The 24,005-nt window shown below is 31.2% G+C and overlaps 1 protein-coding gene across 1 annotated transcript in view; it reads right to left on the bottom strand.

Annotated features, from left to right (window-relative positions):
* Nucleotides 1–7,003: 7,003 nt before the first annotated feature.
* The window catches only part of LOC127721577 (cytoplasmic polyadenylation element-binding protein 1-like), a 43,960-nt gene continuing 26,958 nt past the window's right edge, over nt 7,004–24,005 (bottom strand). The window contains exons 9-12 of the mRNA XM_052228350.1: nt 22,259–22,383; nt 11,576–11,869; nt 9,305–9,507; nt 7,004–7,269 (exon numbers count right to left, since the gene is read on the bottom strand). Coding sequence (XP_052084310.1) covers nt 7,251–7,269; nt 9,305–9,507; nt 11,576–11,869; nt 22,259–22,383 — 641 coding nt within the window. The 3' untranslated portion in view covers nt 7,004–7,250. The remainder of the gene's footprint in view (nt 7,270–9,304; nt 9,508–11,575; nt 11,870–22,258; nt 22,384–24,005) is intronic.

Below are 24,005 nucleotides of genomic sequence, written 5' to 3'. Positions count from 1 at the left end.
AAGTTAGTGACCGTCAACATCAAATTTCAGACTACATGAAAAACAAATTCTCAAGTAATCAATACAGAAGCTGCTCAATATGTAACAAAAGTTGTGGGTATATGGACAAGGTCCTCGAGTGGGTGTATAAATTGGACACTTATGAATAATTTGGGGAAGTACAGTTGCAACATATCACCTATTTTGTGAGTGGGTATACATGTATAACTTTGAAATAGAAGTTTGGTCAATTGGTTTCAAGTGGAGGAGATGCTAATTGACAAGTGTGCACACACTGAAATGTCTCGCCTGCTTTTCTTATGATTGAAAGTAAATATGAAGGTTTTACTACAAATATCACATAAACTTAACATAATACAGCTGATCTATTGCTTATAGTATCCGAGAAACAAACCAAATAACAAAAACTTAACATTGACCAATAAACCATGAAAATGTGGTCAAGGTCAGATGAAACCTGCCAGTTTGACATGTACAATAATTCCATACACCAAATATAGTTGACATATTGCTGATAGTATCCGAGATTTGGACTTCACCACAAAAACTTACTTTGATCACTGATCCATGAAATGAGGTTGAAGTCAAGTGAAACTGGTCTGATTGACATGTAGGCCTTCCAAGGATCCCATATACCAGACAAAGTTGTGCAATTTCTCATAATAGACATTTTCGAAAACTTATCGACACTGACGCTTACACCTATGCCTAGGACGACAGGTAACTTTTTTATGTGGGACATCTCAAGGTGTACAATGAGCACAGGCATTTATAAAAAAATATATATATAATTTACACTTTAAATACTGTATAAAAAAATATTTTCAATGATTTGTTGATTTATTGGCTCTGCTTAGAAGCTGAGAATTGACCGATCTTCATATAATTTATAAAAAAGGGGGCTTGGCTTTGTGTAAATTAGTAGAACTTTCCACAGAAAGTCAGGATTCTACTTCGTCAAAATCATCTCTCAATAACGCCGATTAATTTTTTCAATCGTGAAAATGGAAGCCATTGTAGGGATGACCCGCGCTGTCAACTTAGCTCTTGAAAACCGATAAAGTTAACCACTTGGCATAATTACGATCCTTACATGACAGTTGTGTTTTAAAAAATAAATGTATCTACTACTAGCTATAAAGCATCTCATGTACTTTTAGGACTTTTGTCAACTAAAAACTATTGTCTGGTTGGTTGTGGGGGGAAAATTTGAAAGTTAATAAAAACATTAAAAAAATTCTATTTAAGTATTACGTGGAAGGGCAGACTAAACATTTGCAGAGGTTGAAGAATAATTAACCTAGATTGTTTTTTTTTTCAGTTATGCATTTTTAAGATCCACTTATAAAGTCATGGACTTTTTGTATAAATCCAAGGAGGAGTTTGTGAACAACATTTGTCACACTTTTTTTTTATACATTTCATAAATAAAATAATTAATATGCCTAAATTTTTCACTAAAAAATGAGTGAATGAAAGTAAAACAAAATACAACTAAGAAATACACTTCCAGTTTAAACATTTGAAATAGCACGAAGCTTTTCTTATTTTATTCAAACACACCTACTCTGTTAGAAAGATATTTCACTTGACCCATATATTTCCTGTTTTTGGTACTGTGAATGTGTAATGTTATTATATCAAAATGTAGCCTAAATGTATAAAAAAAAATAATGGATCTGAAGCGAGACTGATGTATCAATATTTTTGCTTTATACGTATTCAGGACAAAAGAGTCAACTCAAACACGCTTGAACGTAAAAAGGTGTACCAGATTTTCTCTTTTGATAAGATGAATACCCATTTTGGTTATTTTACCCCAAAAACTACATGAAATGTAATTGACTGCTTGAAAAAGGTCAATCAGTATAGTTCGACAATTAGAAGAAAACAGTTGGAATATCACAAATCATCACTAAAAGAATTGCAAAACTGATGAGAGGACTTTGTGTTTCTAGCTCAGATTTTAAAAATTATATAAAACCAACTAAAGAATAATGAATTTATATTTATTTTCTACCTCTGCTGAGTCAAACAAAGTTTTACGAGGAGAGTCTTTTTCTTCTATGGGATATCCATCCTATTTGCAGGGTCGCCATATTAAAATTTATGCGTTTATTTTTAAACATAATTTACCTCGTTAATATAGTTATAAATGTTAAATCAAATTCATTTAGTGTATGTTGACATTTTGATACGGTCCCTCTATTTTTTTAGTCAGTGTAGGTATCGGTGTCGGTATAAGTGTCCGTGTGGATTACTTTTCGAAAATGTCTAGTATGCAAGTATTTCACATGACAAATGAACTATGCATTTTTTTCTAAGCAGTCACTGTACCATGAAAAACAAGGTCCATGACAATGGACATATGCCAAGACTGCATCAGCATACAAGGTATGAAGCATCCAGGTCTTCTACCTTCTAAATATAAAGCTGTACACAAATAGTTTACGCTGTGACCGCTGCCAGCGGATAGTAATCCCAATGTCTTGCATTCTGCAACTTATGTCACAAGCGAGACAAAAATTGGTATCAAAGAAAGTCAATACCTACTGTCACAACTATCAAGGAAATTTGGCTACATGTTGCGCTGTACAAAATATTTAACAACAATCTGTTTTGCAAAAAATGTTTTATTTTTGCAAAAATATATTTTTAAACAAAAGGCCTCAAATAAGTGCAGTGCAAAACAAAATAAATAATATCAAAATTACAAAAACAGGACTTCTCCCTGAGTGAATAACAAAAAAATCCTAGCTCCCTGCTAGTTAATTGAACACTGCATTGAATTGGACAAGGTAACAAAAATTCTCCATTTCAAGAGTAAAATTTGATTCTAATTAAGCATTAGCAATCAGTACTGAACTGACAATTAATAGTCACATTTCATACTCAAATCTACGAAATAATGATAAAATTACGTTTTACAACTAAATGGAGTATGTCAACAGCAAATATAATCTCAATGATAAGTTCTCAATTCAAACAGTCCATAATAACATACCTGTTTGAACATTTTGTTTTTTTCTAACTGGTTACTTTGAAAGTCTTAAAATAAATTCTGAGTTAAGCCTGAGAGATGCATGATTCTGAATGATGTGATCAAAGAAACATTCATTATTTTGTTACATTATCTAAAATTTAAACAGCATCTGGTTATTTTTTATGAAACAATAATAAAAAAAATTTAAAAAGTTGTATGCAGCCAAAGTTGATCAAAAGAGAAAATCCTTTTTTAAATACAATTTTGTTTTAATTTTAAGTTTGTTGCCAAAAAGTCATTCAATAGTACAGTAGAGTGGCTTATTATCACATCGTTTAGATTTTGCCATGCAATACCGGTTTGCCAGGTTTTATTTTTGCTTTTTTTGTTGTAAGTTATATAGATCTTCTTTAAAGAACAAATCTATTTAAGATTTAATCTTCAAAATTGTGAAATTAGCAAAATAAATCCTCACAATAATTCCTTAAATTACATTCATTACCTATGAGAAAAAACTACATGTGTGGACATAAACCACATTATCAAACATGTTTAAAAAGCAAACTCTCTAATTTAATACTCATCGCAAAATTTAACCTATTCAATACACAAAAAAGAAGATTACTTGGAGAAATATTATACCAGAGATTGGCAATTCAATTTGACGTTCAAATCATATACTTCTTAACAAACTGACATATTCCTTAGTTCAACTTTTTTTTTTTCAATTTCAGAAATTCTCCAAATATGATTAAAAATAGATAAAAATGCATTTTGTAAAATAAAGATTTAATAAACATCAACATATTGAAAATTTAAGTTTCACAGAAAAAGGGATAGGGTTGGAGAAATTAATACGTTATTTTTGTTTGTTATAGTCGTTATGCAATAAAACAACAAAACCTGAATGATTTCTTAATAATACTAGTAGGGTATACATGTATTATTAAAATTTTTAGATTTTAGAGTTGTTTTCCCAATGCTTGTAGTTTAAAGGTTTTATTTGGCTTGCTTGCTATGTTTGTATAAATGTTTGCTCAAGCATTGTAATTAAGACTGACATCTGCAATCAATAGATAAGGCAGGGCTTCAGCTTGTATACCTTATACTCTGCATTATACTTAACATCCAATAACATTTAAGTATAATGTATACAAGCTGAAGCCCCGCCTATCTATTGATTGCAGATGTCAATCTTAATTACAGTACTTGAGCAAACATTTATACAAACATAGCAAGCAAGCCAACCAAACCTTTAAACTACAAGATTTAGGAAAATAGCTCTAAGATTCAAACTCAAATTTCAACACTTTCAATGAAATCTCAAGGGCCGCAATCACTAGACTTTGGCTAGTTGCCAATCTCTTGTATTATAAATAGCTGCATCCAATTAAATATTCTCACCATTCAACATATATAAACGAGTTTGAACACACATTTATCTCTCTCAGTGATACAAACTTTTAAACTTTTAAGATACAACTGAGAAAAATTACATTTTTCATTTTATAGAGTAAAACTTCATGTTAAATTACCCGTTTCTTATAAATTATAAATAACATAAAATTGTCTATTCCTTTCTTGTTACATTGCAAAATAAAATTACTGAATTAAAAGAAAGCAACATTAAACTAACAACTACACTATGTTTTAAGCTAAATTTCAGAAATTCTGCAATAAAATCTATAAATAGATGCAAACATTTCTTGTAGCTTTATAAAATCCTCTTGGCATTTATGAAAACGCAACTTAAACTTATATTCCTATGTTTAAAATGTTCTTAAACTATATAAAGAAAATTCTATGTTAAAAGAAGAATATTTGAGAACTATAGCAAATCCTAAATGACAATGAAAGACAAAATTGAATAAAATGTCATTTAAAGAAAATCTAAAAAGATCCAGCATTCAAAATTTCATGAGCCCCATACTTCGGGCCTAAAATCTCATTGGACTTGCAAAAAAAATATTAACATGTTATTTTGTATTCATTCATTGCAAAGCCTTGTACCTTGAAATAAAAATATTTTTGAATACTGCAAAGATAAATAAATATATAAGATATTGCATATGACAAAGATCTTGTTAAAATACCGACTGTTGGAAAATTTCATGTAATCAGACTGCAAGCTTTGAATTTATTTTCTGTTTTCAAAATTTATACTATTACAAATATTTCCAGCTTATCATGTCTAGTATCTTAATTAATTAAATTAATTTTGTCAACTTTTTTTATCATATGCAAAATCTTTTTATTTAAATAGGATAAAATCTAGATTACAGAAAAGAAAAGATTTTAAAAAACTATTAAAGTTACATTTTTGAGAATCACAGTAAAAAGTCAACACATGAAATAAAAGGATAAAGAACCTTAGGTCAAGAACTCTAAAAATGAAACAAGTCTAGATTTCATAAAAATGATACTTGCTTCATCATTTTTAATTGAATGATTGATTAATTGATGCAGTTTATAAATGCCACTTTCAGCATGCTGAGCCTTGCGACTGGTGGCCAATTTTTAATGGTGGAGGAAGCTGGAGTCCCTGGAGAGAATAACAACCTTTGGCAGTTAATCAATTTTATGAGAACAAGAACAAATTGTATATTTCATTAATTTTGTATATTTTTAACTATAAATGGACCAGAATATTTGAAAAATGCAACAGGCCCATTCTGGTCTTTTTGAGCTGTTAAAAAGACCCTTAACATTTTGAATGCATGCAGTTTACTAAAAGTTGGCTTCTTGTTCACCTTGCATTACATTTAGTTCAAAAATTTCAGGGGGAAAGAGAAGATTGGAGTTGTTTTTTGTATGTCAGAACCATTAAATCCATCTTCTATCAGATCATTAAAATGTGATGGAAAAACTCATCTAGATATTGTTACAAAAAATACAAATTCTATAATGAAGGCAGCCATTGTGTCACTTTTAAGTTTTAATGTCAATTGCAATTTTCCTCTCCGTTTTCAGATATAAATAAATCATTTTAAAAAATCTAGACTTGTACAGCACATTCTAAATAAAATATTCAATTTGAATAAATTTTACATAAATTACATGTGCATTTTTTCTGAATTTCAGGGAGCTTCAAGAATAGCAAAAACATATACCATTAAATGGTATTTTAAAAATTAAGTCAGGTACTCTGAACAAAATATTCATATATATACATACAAATATATCAAAAAAAGAAAAAATTGGTGCTCCGAGACCAAATTTGTTATAAAATACTAAACACTGAACAACATAACATTAACAGTAAAAAAACAGCATATTTTCAAATTTTTTTTTATATTTTTTTAACTAACCCATTTTGAACGTTTACATCATAACAGTTCAAACATATGTAGAAAAATAAGAAATTTTCATATGTACATATAAATGACAAAATATGGACCACCTCAAAAATGCCTCAATAATCTTCAACTGGTTTGTAATGTCCGTTATTGGTACTCTGTTTTTCAAGAGAAAAAGTTACGTCTTTGGTAAATAATTCTTTCATATTCTTAAAATTGCATCTTACACATACAATAAAATATGTACATCTCTTTAAATGAAGGACAATTGCACAATCATCTATTTCTAAAACTCAAATTTACTTTCTTTAAAAATTTAACAGCTATATTCCCTCTAATTTCATACTTAAAAAAGTTATTAATACTTTCCTTCTTTAATAAAAAAATGTTTAATGATCTACATTAAATTTTCTCTTGTTATTGTTCCTATTCTAAAACAAGAGCCTATTCTGACCTTTGCAAAATTTATTAAAAATTTAATGTTCAACATTAAATTTTCCTTCAGTAATTACTAAAATTTAATTGAATTCAAATTTCAATTTGATTTTTCTCTTAAAAATTTAATGATCGACATTAAATGAGCAAAACAGGTATGATGTTTTAAAACTTAAATGTTCATTCATTAAACTTTCAACTAAAATTTTCTATGTTTTTATGAATTTGAAGCTAAAACAATTCTTAAAGATATTCTTTAATCTGACAACAGAAAAAAACAAGGGTCCAATAAAATATCTTGAACTTTTTGTTAACCGTTATATTTATTTAAAAATTTAAGTTGTAGAATTAAATCTTTTTTGATGTTATTTACTTCTCTTCATAAAATTCACATAAAACCTCTGTAACCGTCTTAAATGTTGAGTATGAATCCAAATGTCTGAAAGCACTATTGTACATTTTAGCACTTTATACAAATATAGCACTTATTTCTTCAGAATAACTCAAGTTTCTTTGCTGTCCGTAGGGAAATGTCTTTATATGTCTATTCCATTTCTGAAATAAAAAAGATACCAAATCAAATAGAACAAGAATGTGTCCATAGTAAACGGATGCCCTACTCGCACTATCATTTTGTATGTTCAGTGGACCGTGAAATTGGGGTCAAAACTCTAATTTGGCATTAAAATTAGAAAGATCATATCATAGGGAACATGTGTACTAAGTTTCAAGTTGATTGGACTTCAACTTCATCAACAAGAATGCACAAGCTGAAATGTCTCACCTTCTTTACTAACCATTGATTTTATGTTGATAGTCCTAAATATAAAGCTTTACTACAAGTAACACATAAACTTAACATGATCCAAGAAAATGAGGTCAAGGTCAGATAAACCAAACGAGAAATACATGTACACCTTATAATCATTCAATAAAACAAACATAGTTGACCTATTGCTTATAGTTTCTTAGAAACAGTCTTAACCAAGAAAACTTAACATTGACCAATGAACCATGAAAATGAGGTCAAGGTCAGATGAACCATGCCAGACAGATATGTACACCTTACAACCAATTTATGCATTAAATATAGTTGAGCTATTGCTTATAGTATCTAAGAAACAAACTTAACCATGAAAACTTAACATTGACCAATGAACCATGAAAATGAAGTCAAGGTCAGATGATACCTGCCAGACAGACATATACACCTTACAATCCTTCCATACAACAAATATAGTTAATCTATTGCTTATAGTTGAAGAAAAACAGACCAAAACACAAAAACTTAACACTGAGAAATGAACTGTGAAAATGAGGTTCAGGTCAAATAAAACCTGCAAGACTGACATGTACATCATAAAATATTTCCATACACCAAATATAGTTGACCTATTGCACATAGTATTAGAAAAAAAGACCAAAACTCAAAAACTTAACTTTGACCACTGAACCATGAAAATGAGGTAAAGGTCAGATGACACCTACCAGTTGGACATGTACACCTTACAATCATTCCATATACTACCACTAGGGGAAAATAATGGGAGATAATAAACCACCTCAAATTCCTGTCAATTTAAGTCATCATCAGAAATGGAAACTGAACAACTAAGGGTTCCCATTCTTTTTGAAACAACAATTAAAGGGTTTTCCCAGTAGGTCTCAAGGGCTCAAAGCTGGTATCATAAGATATAGATGAAAAACTATTAGTTACTTTCGACAAGCCTCCCTGAACAGAAATTATAGTGCAGTGCAGATTTTATCTTGAACTGCCATCAGTTAAGTATAGCTAAAGGGAAATAACATGAATTTTAAAACAAGCTACCCATCTTAAGAAATTCATGGGTTTTTTCTTTGGTTTCACCATTTTTAGCAAATTTCAAGGGCATTTCCTGGCTTACAACAATTGACACAGTATGCCAGGCTTTTTCTAGTTTTCAAGGTCAAATGGGAAAGCCTGGCTACTTCGTACGGTATAACAGTAGAACTTAGCTATTGCTTATAAAATAAAATCCCCCATTTAATGTTCAGTAAACAGGATGTTGATTGATTAATTTATTGGTATTTAACGCCACTTTCAGCACTTTTGTGTTATTTCCTTGCAGTCAGTTTTTATTGGTGGAGGAGGTCGGAGTGCCCGTAAAGAACCACGGTCTTCGGTAGGAAAACTGACAATCCTAGTCAATTAAGATTGGAGTTGAGCCCACCAAACTAGATGTTGAAAAGAAATGGATATGAAATTGCCTTACATGGTATAACATGTTCACATAAAGCCTGATAACAAATTTGAGGAAGGTCTTATTTGTAGTTTCCTAGAAAAATGTTACCCATTACATGGCTATTGTGTGTTAAAATAAAAGAATGTGTATGAGGACACAAATGCCCCCACTCAAGCTTTGCAATTTTTCAAGTTAAAAAAGAACATAACTCAAGAACAGTAGATGGCTCACTGCCCTAAACTGGCCATAACGTGACCTATGGTTGTTAATTTCTGTGTCATTTGGTCTCTTGTGGAGAGTTGTCTCATTGGCAATCATACCACATCTTATTTTTATAACAACCCCCACATATTAGGACTATATCTTACATAGAAGCAGCAGCAATGATATTTGATGTCTTTGTATTCCTAGTGACCGGCTTGTGGTGACGTAGACTATCCAAAGCATGCTGCCAATACCAGCAAGTCCTACAGAAATACTTAAAGCATACCATTTCACGACAAAAGTATGGTCCTTGTTGTATTCCACATGAACTACACATGGAGTCTTCCAAATATGGGTCAATTTGAATCTGAAATTCATAACATTGCATAAAATTACAAAGGAGTAGGTTCGATAAGGCCCTAAAATGGCCCCTATATCCAGCTACAATTTGAAATTAGGATTTATTGACCAATATCACAATTTCTCATAACTAGATAGGAAATATGTTTTTTTGTTGAAAATTTACGTACTTGCATCCTATGCAGGATGTCACTGATACATAGATGCCAACCGCCTTTTGATGCAATCAGTAATTTGTGTCATTTTTCAGTAACAGTATTTTCTTTGTAAAATTTTATAATCATCATATGAACAACTAAGCACACAGTGATATCATTGATTGAGTATTGGTTGCTTATTGTCCAGTGGCAAATATTTCATGATTGTTCATGATGAGAACAAATTAACAATAAATACAATAGGTAGGTCCTTTAATAGAGGCCTTCTGGGGTGCAGGTTGGGGAAATTTAGACTGCCACTGGAAAATGAGGGTATATTGGATATGGGACAGCTATTTTGCATTGCAACAGGCCACCTACGGATCCCTCAAAGAATTGTTAAAATGGTTCTCAACGTGCAGAGAGCATGACATTCTTTTCTACACGAGGCATAGGATTTTAATTTCCTATTCTAACCAGACGTGGCTGCGTACTTGTACATCCTGCACAGCCAAACAGACGCCCCACATTAGCAAGGGTTCACTGCCGGTCGGAAGAAGACCTGTAGTGAGCATATTCAAATTACCCAGTCACCCTTGGGATTGGCACACAGTGACAAATAATTGATTTCCTTTATTTATCAGAACTACGATTTAAAGTTGATTAGCAAGTGAGGAACACCGACCATCGCACAAGTCTTGTTCACAATATATGCAAAAGGCATAATGTTCCGGTTTCCGATTTCGTTATTCCGAGTTTTCTTTCCTTGCTTTAGAAATTTAATTGTTCCACCAGACATTGCATTAATTATTTGAAATTGAACAAGAAATGGAGAGATCTTTTTTATACTGGTAGATAGTCCTGAGAAACCCAATTGCTTAATGTTACAGAATTCTAACAAAAATCACAATGATAAAAAGGATATATAAACGGAGAACTGTTCTGGACATGTAATGAACGTGAATCCGTAACAAATAGACTGGTAATTGTAACAATGTAATTTTTGTCCAAAATTTGTAACATTTACGGACAAATCATAATGCTTGGCATCTATGCTGAGAGCACTCATTTTGATTTTCAACGAAAATTCAATGATAACGAGTAAATTTCCATCAGCTTAGAACGATATGGCCTTTACCGAACTTACTCCTTTCCCATTTGTAGAAAAATAGTAAAAAGAGGCATATTCTATTAAATTTTCATCCAAAAGTAGGTCATTGTTTTAGGAGGATTACTGGCGATTACTCATTTTGAAGAATAGAAAATTTCATATTTTACTATTGAAATTAAAAGAAATCATTTGGATCATAAATTAATTATGGATTCGCAATGCAATACAATACTTTAGATTTTGTGAAAGTTTCATCAAAATAAGGTCATAGTTTTAGGAAGTGTTCCAGATACAAGAATCAAAATAAGATACTGTCGACTCATTATTATTCGTTGGATACCAATTTTTGTGGATTTTGTGGGTACAGGTAAATCACGAAATTAAATGTTCAACGAACAACAAATTTTCTATAGGCTTGTATGCAGACTTCGGCCAAACCACGAAATTAAATATCCACGAACATGTAAGTTTTCCTGAATCCACGAAAATTGGTACCCACGAAAATAAATGAATCCACAGTAACTCTATATTGTTTAGATCCCATCATTTTATAGAACTAATATATGTATACTTCATACTCTTTTTTCCTAATAAGCAGAGGAAGTATAGTATTGGGAGACCACTATTACAAATAATTCTAGTGAAGAGGTCAACCTTCAATTTATTTTAGGGTACCAAAGCTTAACCCTAAAACTGACCCATACCCTCAAAAACTTAAATTAACCTAAAACAATCTCTAACCCTAAAGAACAGGGTCTCCTATAAGTACAGGATTTATTCTGTTAAATTATATTTACGTTTTAAGAAAACTATTAGTTTATATTTACCTTTTTTGTAAACTTTGGAGTTTTGATTTCTACAAAAGCAGCTTGAACAGCTTTCATATAACTCTTTTTACTGTTAAATGTCACACGTCCACTACCAATTGGATATTTATGTTTATCAGTGTCTATACCGCCATACACTACATTTCCAAAGAGATCATTCATGATGCATCCCAGTGCCTCTGCATTCATCATTCCATGGAGTGCTCCTACAAATACGGTCTTGTTGGAGTCTAGACGCTGGGACGGTTGGCGGACGTAATTGCTATCACTAAGAACCCAAGGAATCACCTGAACCTGTAGAAAACAGACAGAGCATTAATTCAATTTCTTCAGTATAAAAATATTTTATTGTTCAAAAATTAAACAAACCGATGAGACACACATTTTACAACTAAGTAATGTCTTCTCCATTCCTATATCAGGTATATTGCTGTGGATTCAATTTTGTGTGGGGTACCGATTCTCTTTGAATTCAAGGAGAATAATTTTTTTTGGATCTTTTTGCCATTTTTTTAATCTAAACATGCAAGTTGAATATAATAAATCTATTGTTCATGTTGTGTGGTAGTCTTATGTCTTATATATTCCTGCTTTAAGAAAACCAATGTGATTATTTAATTTACATTTTTTAAAGAAAAGCCATTATTCTAATGAATATGCTTTAATGTTTACTGGTATAACTAAAAAGCCTCTATACTAATGAATAGTAAACTTTCATAGTAAAAATTATTTATAAAGTTACTTATCGGGGGAAATCAATGGAAAAAATTCTATTCCAAGGAATAAAATTATAATATGCCATGTAAAAGTGAAAATTAAAAGAAGTCATGAGCCTTTGATTTTTTATTTACTCAGCAAACTTTGAACAAGTACTGCATAATATAAATTCAGAAATTTATGCAAATTTCTATGGCCATGTGGTCCATCTAGTAATCACTAGCCTGTCAAAACTAAGTTAACAAGTTATAACCCCGCCTATGTCAAGGGGGATTTGACTACAATCTTAACCATCTAGGATTGCTAGTATTCCTCCATAGGGTTGATGGTTCCCTGGCTTCCTCCAATAAAAAACTATAGCAAAGGGTGCTGAAAGTGGCGTTAAACATCAACAATCAATCAATCCTTGTGCATGTGCATTTATAATCGCGATTATTCAAACAATGGGACACAAATTTGAGATTGTGATTTCAGGAAATTCTGCATACAAATAATGCTTTCAAAATTTAAAATGGGAGCTTTCATTTTTGTGAAACCTATTGCTTCACTCTTTAGGCAATAATGAAAATTTAGTAAGCATTTCTGAATTTACAGTGTACCATTATTGAATTTAAAAAAAAACATAGTCATCTTTATATTTATTTAAATACTATATGAAATATTATTGAAACTATCACTACAAACCAGTAAAAGTCTGAAATGGCCTATATCTGTACTCGACTGTACTGATTTGTACTTGACCCTTATCTTTGCCATTGAAAATAGTCTGAACTATTACTCGACCAGTCTGAAACAGTCTGAACCCATTCTCGACCAAATTTTTTCAGTCTAAACCATACTCGACCAAAGGTCTGAACAATACTTGACTAGTCTGAACCATACTTGACCAAATAACCTCTACTTTTTTTAAATTTCAACTGTTAAAATAAATTTCTTTTTAACTGACATGACAACAGCCACAATAAAATAAAGATATATTATAAAAAACAGATTTTTACATTCTTACATGATTCTCAGATTTATCGAATAGATAGTTAAATCAAATTATCTTATATAATAATTTAATTATATTAATTTTAAAGTTTTAGAGTTTTGTTAAAAAAAGATTTTCTGTTACCTAAAAACCACACCTATACTGAGGGTAATTAAACCTTATTAAGGTGCTTCTTGTTTGGCATGTGTTTTTTTTTTAAATTAATTTTCCTAAATTCCTAAATAAAAATTACATAGGTTTCATGGTTAAATACAAAAAATGTACAATAGTTATATAATTATCTTTTTAATGAGGTAACAACAGCCAACAAAAATCACTGAAATTATTTAACCTTATTTTAGAAATATATCTATTATTATAATTTGGGATATATTATTAACATCTCCTGGGAGACGTTATTAAGAATTGAATGATGGACAGTCAGTGCGTGAATGCCTCTTACTACCTGATTGGAAGATATTACCAGACGTGAATAATCAAAGTTTGTTGATTGGTTAGGACAATCCAAACCTAGTAAATGTCTTTCAATCCCGTAGAGTATCGGATTTGTCCTCTCTATTTTAGCAATTAGATTTTGCCTGGTCATTAATCATGCATATTCATGAGATTGGTACACAGGAAACTTTTATCTATAAATAGCCGAATCTTCTGGAGTTTTGTAAACACACACAACGTTAAACGATATACTACTTCATAACGTGTGACCTCACGTGAGTGGTAAAATTTGTTGATTGATATGCAAGACTATTCTGAATGAATTAATCTACAAAGCGAGAACACTTTCCATTTTCATCAGCTAAGAGACGGCTAGCCTTTTTTTGAAAAGCTATTACTTGTATACAATATATATCAATAAACAGCTGCGCCATGAACGCATGATACGCCCATCGTCTTGTGTGTGAATTTTTATGCAATAAGCATAAATAGTTTCTGACATACGGCGTGACATGCGAAAACCCTCTTTTTTTTTACAAAAAACTCAATATCTCTAAAATAAAATTTTGAATCAAAACCAAAAAGTATACAGATCTTTAGATTAATATAACTAAGAAGTGTGTAAAATTTTCAGCAATAATCATAAATCGTTTTTGAGATACTGTGCGACATGTGAAAACCCCCCCTTTTAAAAAAAAAAAATCAATATGTCAAAAATAAAATTTTAAATCAAAACCAAAGAGTATACAGATCTTTAGATTAATATAACTAAGAAGTGTGTAAAATTTTAAGCAATAACCATAAATCGTTTTTGAGATACGGCGCGACATGTGAAAAACCCCTCCCCCTTTTTTTACAAAATACTCAATCACTCAAAAATAAAATTTTGAATCATCACCAAAAAGTATACAGATCTTAAGGTTAATATAACTAAGAAGTGTGTAAAGTTTTAAGCAATAATCATAAACTGTTTTTGAGATACGGGGAGACATGTGAAAAACCCCTCCCCCTTTTTTAACAAAATACTCAATATCTCTAAAATAAAATTTTGAATCATCACCAAAAAGTATACAGATCTTAAGAATAATATAACTAAGAAGTGTGTAAAGTTTTAAGCAATAATCATAAAATTGTTTTTGAGATACGGCGCGACATGTGAAAAAAAACTCACACCTGTTTTAGTTACTAAGTCCCGTAACTCAAAAAGTTTTAATCTTATTTTCACCAAAAAGTATACAGATCGTTTGACCATCATAAGAAACAACTATGTTAAGTTTCATGAAATTTGGATAAGTCATTCTCAAGTTACGGTGCGACATGTTTACGCCGGACAGACAGACGACGGACGGACAGACAGACGGACGGATGCCGGACGGATGCCGGACATTTGTATACCATAATACGTCCCGTCAAAAATTTGACGGGCGTATAAAAAGGGATAAAAATTAAAGAAATTAATAAAATTGTTCTTCTGATTAGTGGTCAAGTATAAAGTAATACCTCCTGCTTGGGGCAAACTCATGAAAAAGATCACACCTGGTCAGAGAGTATTAAATTCTAAATAACATTCATTCAAAATTGCAACATCCTGTGAAATTTAAATCGCAAGGCCTTTTGAATCCACTAGATAAGTAATACACAAGTTTAAGAAAAATAGGGCTCTCTTTTTACCTGTAAAACACACATGTACTGAGGTAATTCAACCTTATTAAAGTGCTTCTTGTATGCCATGTCTTTAATTTTGACACAAATTATTTAAATTTAATTGAAATAAATTTTTACTGTTAACTTTGGAACGCATTTCCTTTTTTAAAAGTTTATCACAGGATTATTATAGAAGTTCTATTATCATGATTATATTAAATTCTTGGTTTAACAAAACAAAGGTGTCATTTTTTAAATTTATTAAGTTGCTTTATATGCTATTTTATATATATTTTAATAAAAAAAATGTTCACTGCATTATTAACTAAACTCAACTGACACCATAAATTTATACGAGGCTTAAGTTAATGGTGAAAATTGTCCAGTAACCATAAAATATATCTGAATCATTCAAAAAATTTTGAATAACATTGAAAATATTAGTCACAATTCAGTTTTGAGATTATATGATCAGCTTGTTTTATTTTTATTTTAAAGGTGATATATATGTATGTATATAAGTGTTGATGAATATGGTGATGAAGTTATATTATGTTTATTGTGAAATTTTGTTTTCAATGCTATATTGAATACATTTTTAATTTCAAATTGTTGTTCAAATTTCTAGCCAGGGGAAATAGCTGTTGTTAAAAACAGTTCCTAAATTGATGAAATACAATAGATAGATACAAAAAATAGGTCTAGGTTGGTTAAGACTTGGTCAAGTATGGTTCAGACTAGGTCGAGTATGGTTCAGACTAGGTTGAGCATGGTTCAGACTAGGTCGAGCATGGTTCAGACACGTATAAAATGGTTAAGTACTGGTCGAGTAAGGGTCGAGTACAAGTTCAGACTGTTAAGTATGGTTCAGACTACAGTCGAGTATTATCAAGTAAATTTCAGACCAATTCAGACTGGTTGAGTAAAAATCAGTAGTCGAGTACAGATATAGGCCATTTCAGACTTTTACTGGTTTGTAGTGTATTTTACCTACCTTCCAATTTTTTAACAACCAAAAATAGGCATTTTGTCTAGGTCTTAAAACTAGAAAGACTGTAATAAATCCCTCCAACAGTAAACCTGGGTTAATGGTTTAGATATCATGTGTAAGAGTAATTTACCTACAAATCTACCTGAGCGCTTGCAAGAATCTGACAATGCTCTATTCTACTTTCTGTTTTAAAAAGCTTTCAGGATCCTCTGGTTTTGTCATAATGATACACACCTTCAACAATTTGAAGGCTGAAATTTCATTGGCTGATGTATAGTCACCAGAACAGAAAGTAGAACCAAGTGCTGTCCGATCCTTGTAAGCAAAGAGTTGACACAGGATCTTTATTTTAATCAGATTAAATTTAAATGCAGATTTCCTGAAATCTTTTTTTCCCGTAATGGTCCTTGATGAAAATCTGCTATTTTTATTGCAAAATACCAAAATTGCACTTTCGAGAACTCTGTAAACGTCCTTTAAAATTCCATATACCCAAGACAAATAGAACTATAATTATGAAAAGATATATCATGCAGTCAAAATAACTAAAACAAGATACTACCACTACTACTACTCTATATAATGCTAAAAATACTAATCTATATATAATACAACAAAACAAACTGATAAATAAAAACAATACTACAGAATCCACCACAATTTTCTTGATACCAGGATTTCCAGATGGCAAAAGGGAGTCAATTCTAAACTTGATGGTGATAAAACCATCTAGAGATCCTGACATATTTATTCAGTATCTGGAAAATGTGCTGTCAGATTTTGTTCAAACTACAATTTTTTAACACTCTTTTGTTCCTATAAACCTTCAAAATTAAGGTTGAGCATAACAAAATCTTGCCTAACTACCATCTATATTAATAGTTTTTTCTTCAAATTATGGTGCAATCACTGCAGCAACAATGTGAGTGCTTGTTCAACTGTATGAATCCTTGTCTCATTGGTAAGTTCAACTTACTGCAAGTGTGATAATTTAAGCAATTTCAATGCATTCACTTTTTTGGGCAGGGGTTAAAATCATGCATCAAACCATTAGTTAGTACGTCATGCCAATATTGTTCCTTTCTACAAAAAGCGATTCATGCATTTTACATGATCAGGAAAATAAAAGAAAATTAACCCCTGCAAAATGTTCAGGTTAACAGGTTCTTTTGACCATATACTGTGAATTCATTATTATTTGATGTTTACCAATATTCCAGAACATCTGACAGCACACTTTTTACAATAGGACAACATTCTAATCTACAAGGACGATTCTTACCGTTTTCCATTTCAAAGATGTCTAAAATTCAAAAACTAAATAAAAATCATGCAATAACACAACTTATTTTCTCCTCAATATAAATACATACTATAGAATGCTATATTCTTATCCTTAATTATTTTGAATGCATCTATTTATGAAATTAACTAATTCATGCAATTTGAAAATACATTTATTTCTGAATTTCATTTTTAAATTACCACAAAGTATCAACTTTAAAGAAATCTATTTGAATAATGAATTTTATAAATGATTTTTATTTTTGGATATATATATTTCATTTATGTGAAAAATCCCTAGTCGAGGGATTTTCAAATTGTCTTTCTAGTTTTACACATAATACATTGATGGAATAAAGTCTTTGCATTGGGATTTGAAATATTGAAATTATCTATGAAATCTGCAAAATAATGATATTCAAAAATAAAAATACTTTTACAACATTGTGTAAAATCAGATTGATGCATATCTACTTTCATAATCGTGCCAATCCCGATACTTTTTAATTATTCGTTTTGCATGATTCGATACAAATGCACTTGGATAGTAACATTTTCAAACATTTTGAACATATTGAAAATAAAACTCGGCCAATCAAATGATTGAGCAATAAGAATTAAAGAAATGAAAGGTTAAAATACTTAAAACATGCTACAGAAAATATAATTAACTAATTAACTTCATTCATATGTCCACCCAAAAGTTTGCTTAATTTATCTGTTTAATAAATGTATGAAATCTGTATAATGAATTATATATTATATATGTGAAATCTACTGGAACATGCACACATTATCAGTGCAGGTGTTATAAATATGTGACAAGCGTTGGTGATATATAAAGTCTGATGATCTTCATTTGCAATTGTGTAATATGCTCACATGTCCATGCTGACATAATATTAAGTGTTATTTGTCCTGGTGATCAGTTATCTCCCTTCTAAAGCCAGCAAAATGTATCCCAGTGTCGAAAATTTTGATTTTTTTTCATTCAAGTGGGAGCAACTCATTAACAAAAAGTTCGAAAGGGATCCTTGGGAACCGTGTCCCTCGCCCGACTTTGCTGCTACCAGTGTAAAAGTATAATGTTGACTGCCAAAAAATCAGTTCATTTATTAGCAAAATATGGAGAATATTTTACCACTGTAATTCCACTGTAATAATGACTTTGGAAAATTTTACAACTGTAATTCCACTGGAATACATTGTTCCTTGATTTAAATATATACATGCATTTATAACTATTTTCATGATATTAAAATACTTTGGAAAACCAAGTGTACATAAAAAAAGCTCATGAGTAGTTTGATAATTTAGTGATGAAAAACCATGAACAAATCTTGAGTGCACTTTAAAAGATTGTTTTCAAAAATTAAAAGCAGGGTTGCGTGATTTATCATTAAGATACTGATGGGCATTATTTTTGGTAGAAAAAAGTACTTATATTAAATTCTAATAGCTATTATCAGTACAATTCATTTGTACCTAGTCCAAATAATTATGATGTCTTGAAAGGCTATTTAATTGTTGCTTTGACACCTTCTGCAGCAACGTGCAAAGCCAAAAAATAAAATTGCCATTCTGTTGAAAAAAGTTAATGCAACACTCTAATTTGTTTCTTATACATTGAAATTTCTCGATCTGAATACAGTTCTCCCACCATACCGGCCAAATCAAGAAGACCCAGCAGATTTGCGTTTAATTAAATGGTTATTCCTTGAAATCGGGAACTGGCCGGTATTTTTGTATTTAAATAATTAAAATAATTAAAATCAATAAAATTCATCCTCATAAAACGGGCCTTGTAATCTGAAATCACTGATCAGTACGTATCATTTGTAATGTAACCTTCAGATCGTCCGGTCAATCAGGTCAACTGAATACTCCGAGGCTGTGATTACTGTTCACCTGTCAATTTAGTTTCAATACCTTCTTTCATTGTGTTATGACAGTTTGTAACAATTACACTTACAGCACACTTACGTACAGGTAATTATGAAACAGTATCGTGAATACTGATTAGACTGTGGGTCAATAACAAATGGAAGTTTTTAAAGACCCAGACTGGCTATACAGTCCTTGCACGGTCAGTTAATTGTGGGTCAGTAGAACATTTTAACTAATTATTTGTGATACCGTAGAAAGGCTTGTATAGTCCGCGGTTTTATTCTCCAAAATTGGACCTTCCAGACGGGGTGCGGACTATAGAGTACAATAAGCAAGAAATAAGAGAAAAATTTCAATTTCGCGGTCGAGGTGGTTTGTTTACGTTCCGCCATCTTTGTTATTTCTATTGTAGAGGGCGCTCTTATCATTTTCAAACTAATAATTTTAACTCATCCATATTAATAAGTTATTTCTATTCAATATCAAATTAATACTGATAAATATAAAAACTAAACCTTTCATTACAAATTTCTCGTTTCTTTTCAATGCATTGGTTGAAATAAACTGGTATCTGCTCGATTGAAACGATACAAACATAGTGAAAAAGACAACCGTAAACCAGCTTAGAATTTGTAAACTACAAAACGAAATCGGTTATTGTTCGTTCCGTTTTGGTGTTTCATACTGACTAATATGGTTTGTATTAGCTTAAGACCCTTCAAACATTAATGTGATAGATATATTAAAGACTGTTTTACAAAAGGATGGAACTGTTTTGCTTTCAAAGTCGTATTATAGTGATATCTGTTATGTACGGATTTCGACTCTCACCGGTTAATTTCTTCTTTTACACGTGCTTTTTAAACTTCCTGTTTAAACATACACAAGTTTCTAAATTGTTTTTTAAGTGAATTAAACTTATTTTAACAATCATGAAGCGTTCTAGAATCATTAACAAGCAGTTTCAGCTTCTGTTTGATGATGGAAAACAGGTTTTTCCAAGAAAATACCGCAAACGACCGCACAGGATTTGAAATTACCGGAGTTTCATTAGACCTTTTCTAACAGTTACAAAAAGTTTTTTTTCCTAAAATTTCGTGGGGAGAAGGGGGTGCGGACTATGTACCACTGCGAACTATACAAGCCTTTCTACGGTATATCATTAATGTATGGTATTTCTATTTTTTATTCCTGCAAAATATTTTTTTTTCAAATAAGTGAAATAGAAGTTGTAGCTGTATTTTACGATAGATATTATTTACAAAACTAAAATTCACAAAGGAAAACGTATATTTTGATTAAGGTAAAATACATTTTCAAATATTCTCAAACACCCATATTAAAGGGAAGTAACTCTTGGTGATTTCAAATTTCAACAAACCGGCAACCCCCGCAAATAAGCCTTTTTTGTGGTCGTTGGGAAGTTTCACTGGAATACCGTTACGGGGACGAATCAACTTTGGGCCGATATTATATGGGGCGAGATTGACACCTTGACGTAAACGCACTGACATACGTCATCAAAATATGATTACGCTGGATAAACAAAATGGAGAATCCAAACGCAAATGTTTTCAGATAAGTATTTGATTTTACATATGATAATTATAAAAAACAATTTGTTGAGGCACTATAAAACATTTAGGATTTTAATCTGAGCAAAACATCAGAAAGTTTTGACAGACAATTAATCAATTTAATGTAATGAATATATATATTGTTGTCACATTCATAACAGACTGACAACAGACATAAATCTGACATGTAAATGGTATATGATAATCTGATATGTATAAATTAAATTGTGTAAATTAACTTGGTGAAAATTATAGGTCGCCAGTTTTATCTTCAAGGGATAAAAAAGGGGGGTACTTAATTTGAGTTTAGGCTTCCAATGAATGTAAGATTATGATATATATAATATATATGCATAATACTGTTTCTATTGAATTTATTGCTTCATAGAATCATTAATACCTCTTGAACAATTGATTCTTTGTGGATATTTTTGCACTGTTAGGGGATTAAATATGAGCTGCCAGCAATGATATGAAACAGATTTCATGCAGACTCCATTTGAGTACCTTTATTCGGCAATTCTAGTTGGAAGTACAGAGACAGCTAGTTTTAAATTACAGAAAGGAAGAGAAGTTTATATCTGACACATAATTTTTATATTAGTTACTGTGAATTCATTTATTTTCGTGGTTACTAATTTTCGTGGATTAAGGAAAACTTGCATGTTCGTGGATATTTAATTTCGTGGTTTTGTCGAAGTCTGTATACAAGCCTATAAACAATTTGTCATTCGTTGAACATTTAATTTCGTGGTTCACCTGTACCCACAAAATCCACGAAAATTGGTATCCAACGAATAATAATGAATCCACAGTAATCAGTTTGTGTGTTCAAAATACCACTGGAATTACATTTGCATTCCACTGGAATAATTTGGCTGGAATTCCACTGGAATACCAGTGATATAACACTGTAATTTCCACTGGAATTCCAGGGATGCAGTGGAATATTTTGGCTGGAATCCACTGGAATACCAGTGGAAAGCCAATGTAGTTCCAGTGGAATTCCAGCCAAATTATTCCACTGAAAATCACTGGAATTCCAGTGGAAATTACAATGGAATATCAGTGGTATTCCAGTGCAATTCAACTGTTCTTTTTCTCTAGGGAAGTGCAATATGAATTTTTTTACGCTTGAAAACGCCCAATGTTACCTCTTTAGCTCTCATCCTACGGCTTGATATCTTGTAATAATAGTCTCCACTACTGAAGTCGTGAGTACAATCTTGTAATAGTCCTCTTACACCTTTCTCTGACTCAAATAATAAATATACATAACCTGTAAAAATAAAACAGTAATGTAATAATATACCATCCTGGTTCCGGTTGGGTGTGTTTTACAACCCTGATTGGCTATTAAGCCCTCGCACTGTAGGCCACTACCATCCTAGACCAAATACATCACTATTTACAATTTACTTTAAAAAGCCTGGGTATAATAATAATTATGCATAACATGTAAAAATATTTAAGTATAATAAAACAACTTTCCCCCACTCAATTCTGTTTTTGTGTCGATTCGCTGCCATCTCATATACTTAAAACATCATATACTTTTTAGACTCTTTGTTCAGATCTAAATTATTTTAAGTTGACGATGGATGGCTGTTTCACATCAAGTGGCAAACTAAATGCATATTCAGCAAGAGAACATGTTAATGTGATATCAATATATTTTTTTCTAGACGTACACTCTTGAGACCAATTTATTAGGTACTAGGTCAGATTAGGTAACAGTCAGTAAGAAGACATGTCACCCTACCCGAATAATATTTTCTGAATCAGGGACAACTACGTCATCCCTCTTACTCCTAAATGCTGCGTTCCAAGGAAAGAAGCATCAAATTACAATTTTCAACTATTTGTTTCTAATAGCTGGGGATCCAACCTAAAACCTCCTTCACTTGAGGGGATAATGCTACCAAAGACAACATAAGCGGTTCTTTTATGTATTCTATCATACCAAATTATCAAACTGGATCAACATTTTGCTAGTCAAATCGTGTGGGAGAAAATGAAGGGGTTCATGTGTCATTGATATACAAATAAGGTCCAACTATAAAGGAATTTAAATAAATAGAGAATGTGTCCATGGGACACAGATGATGCCCCAGCTTGCATATAATGTTATAAAGGGACAAAACTATAGAATTGTAAAAGTGACACCACCCAAATTTGAACTTGATCCATGTTTTATGGTAATAAACATTGTGTATAAGTTTCATAACATTTGATTGAGGCAAACTAAATTTAGAGAACGGAAACCAATTTTGACAAGGTTAAACACTTAATGCCCCCTTCGCCTAGCGGCTTGGGCATAAAAACAAACTCAGCACCAAACACAATATTTCAAACTTTGAAAACAAAAGGTTAATATTGTCAGATTCCCTGTCAGATTTGTGCATACTGATCTTTTATAAATTCAGAAATTTTTGTGATACTGAGAAAAATCCTGCTTTATTCATATAAAAAAAATCCAAAATGTGAGTTTAAATTATTCCGATTACAACCCTGTCTGATTTTCGCAATAAAAAAACATTGCAATAATTTCTGAATTTACAGTATTACTTTTTAAATATATAACAACTGAAAATATCACAGTCTCACAAAAATCAAACATTGATCTGACAGACATGTAGAGCATACATTATCTTCATAGTTAACTTTTATTTCGCTTATTCTTATACTACACTTACTAAGACTCTGACAGAATTACCTCACTTAACATTGGCTAAGGCAAGAGTTTTTCAATTTGTAGGTTTACAGATTTTTTATGTGAAAACGTCCGGTCGGTCAGTCGGGCGGAAAAAAAAAATCTTACAAGACATAAATATCTATATAAAAAAATATGTTTCAGCTTACTTACATTATTTTTTAAACTTTAAACATGCAATTCACACA

The sequence above is a fragment of the Mytilus californianus genome, unplaced genomic scaffold (genome assembly GCF_021869535.1).
Source record: "Mytilus californianus isolate M0D057914Y unplaced genomic scaffold, xbMytCali1.0.p SCAF_12, whole genome shotgun sequence".
Taxonomy (NCBI): domain Eukaryota; kingdom Metazoa; phylum Mollusca; class Bivalvia; order Mytilida; family Mytilidae; genus Mytilus; species Mytilus californianus.
The sequence above is the reverse complement of the archived record's forward strand: the minus strand, read 5'-3'. Positions and strand labels throughout refer to the sequence as shown.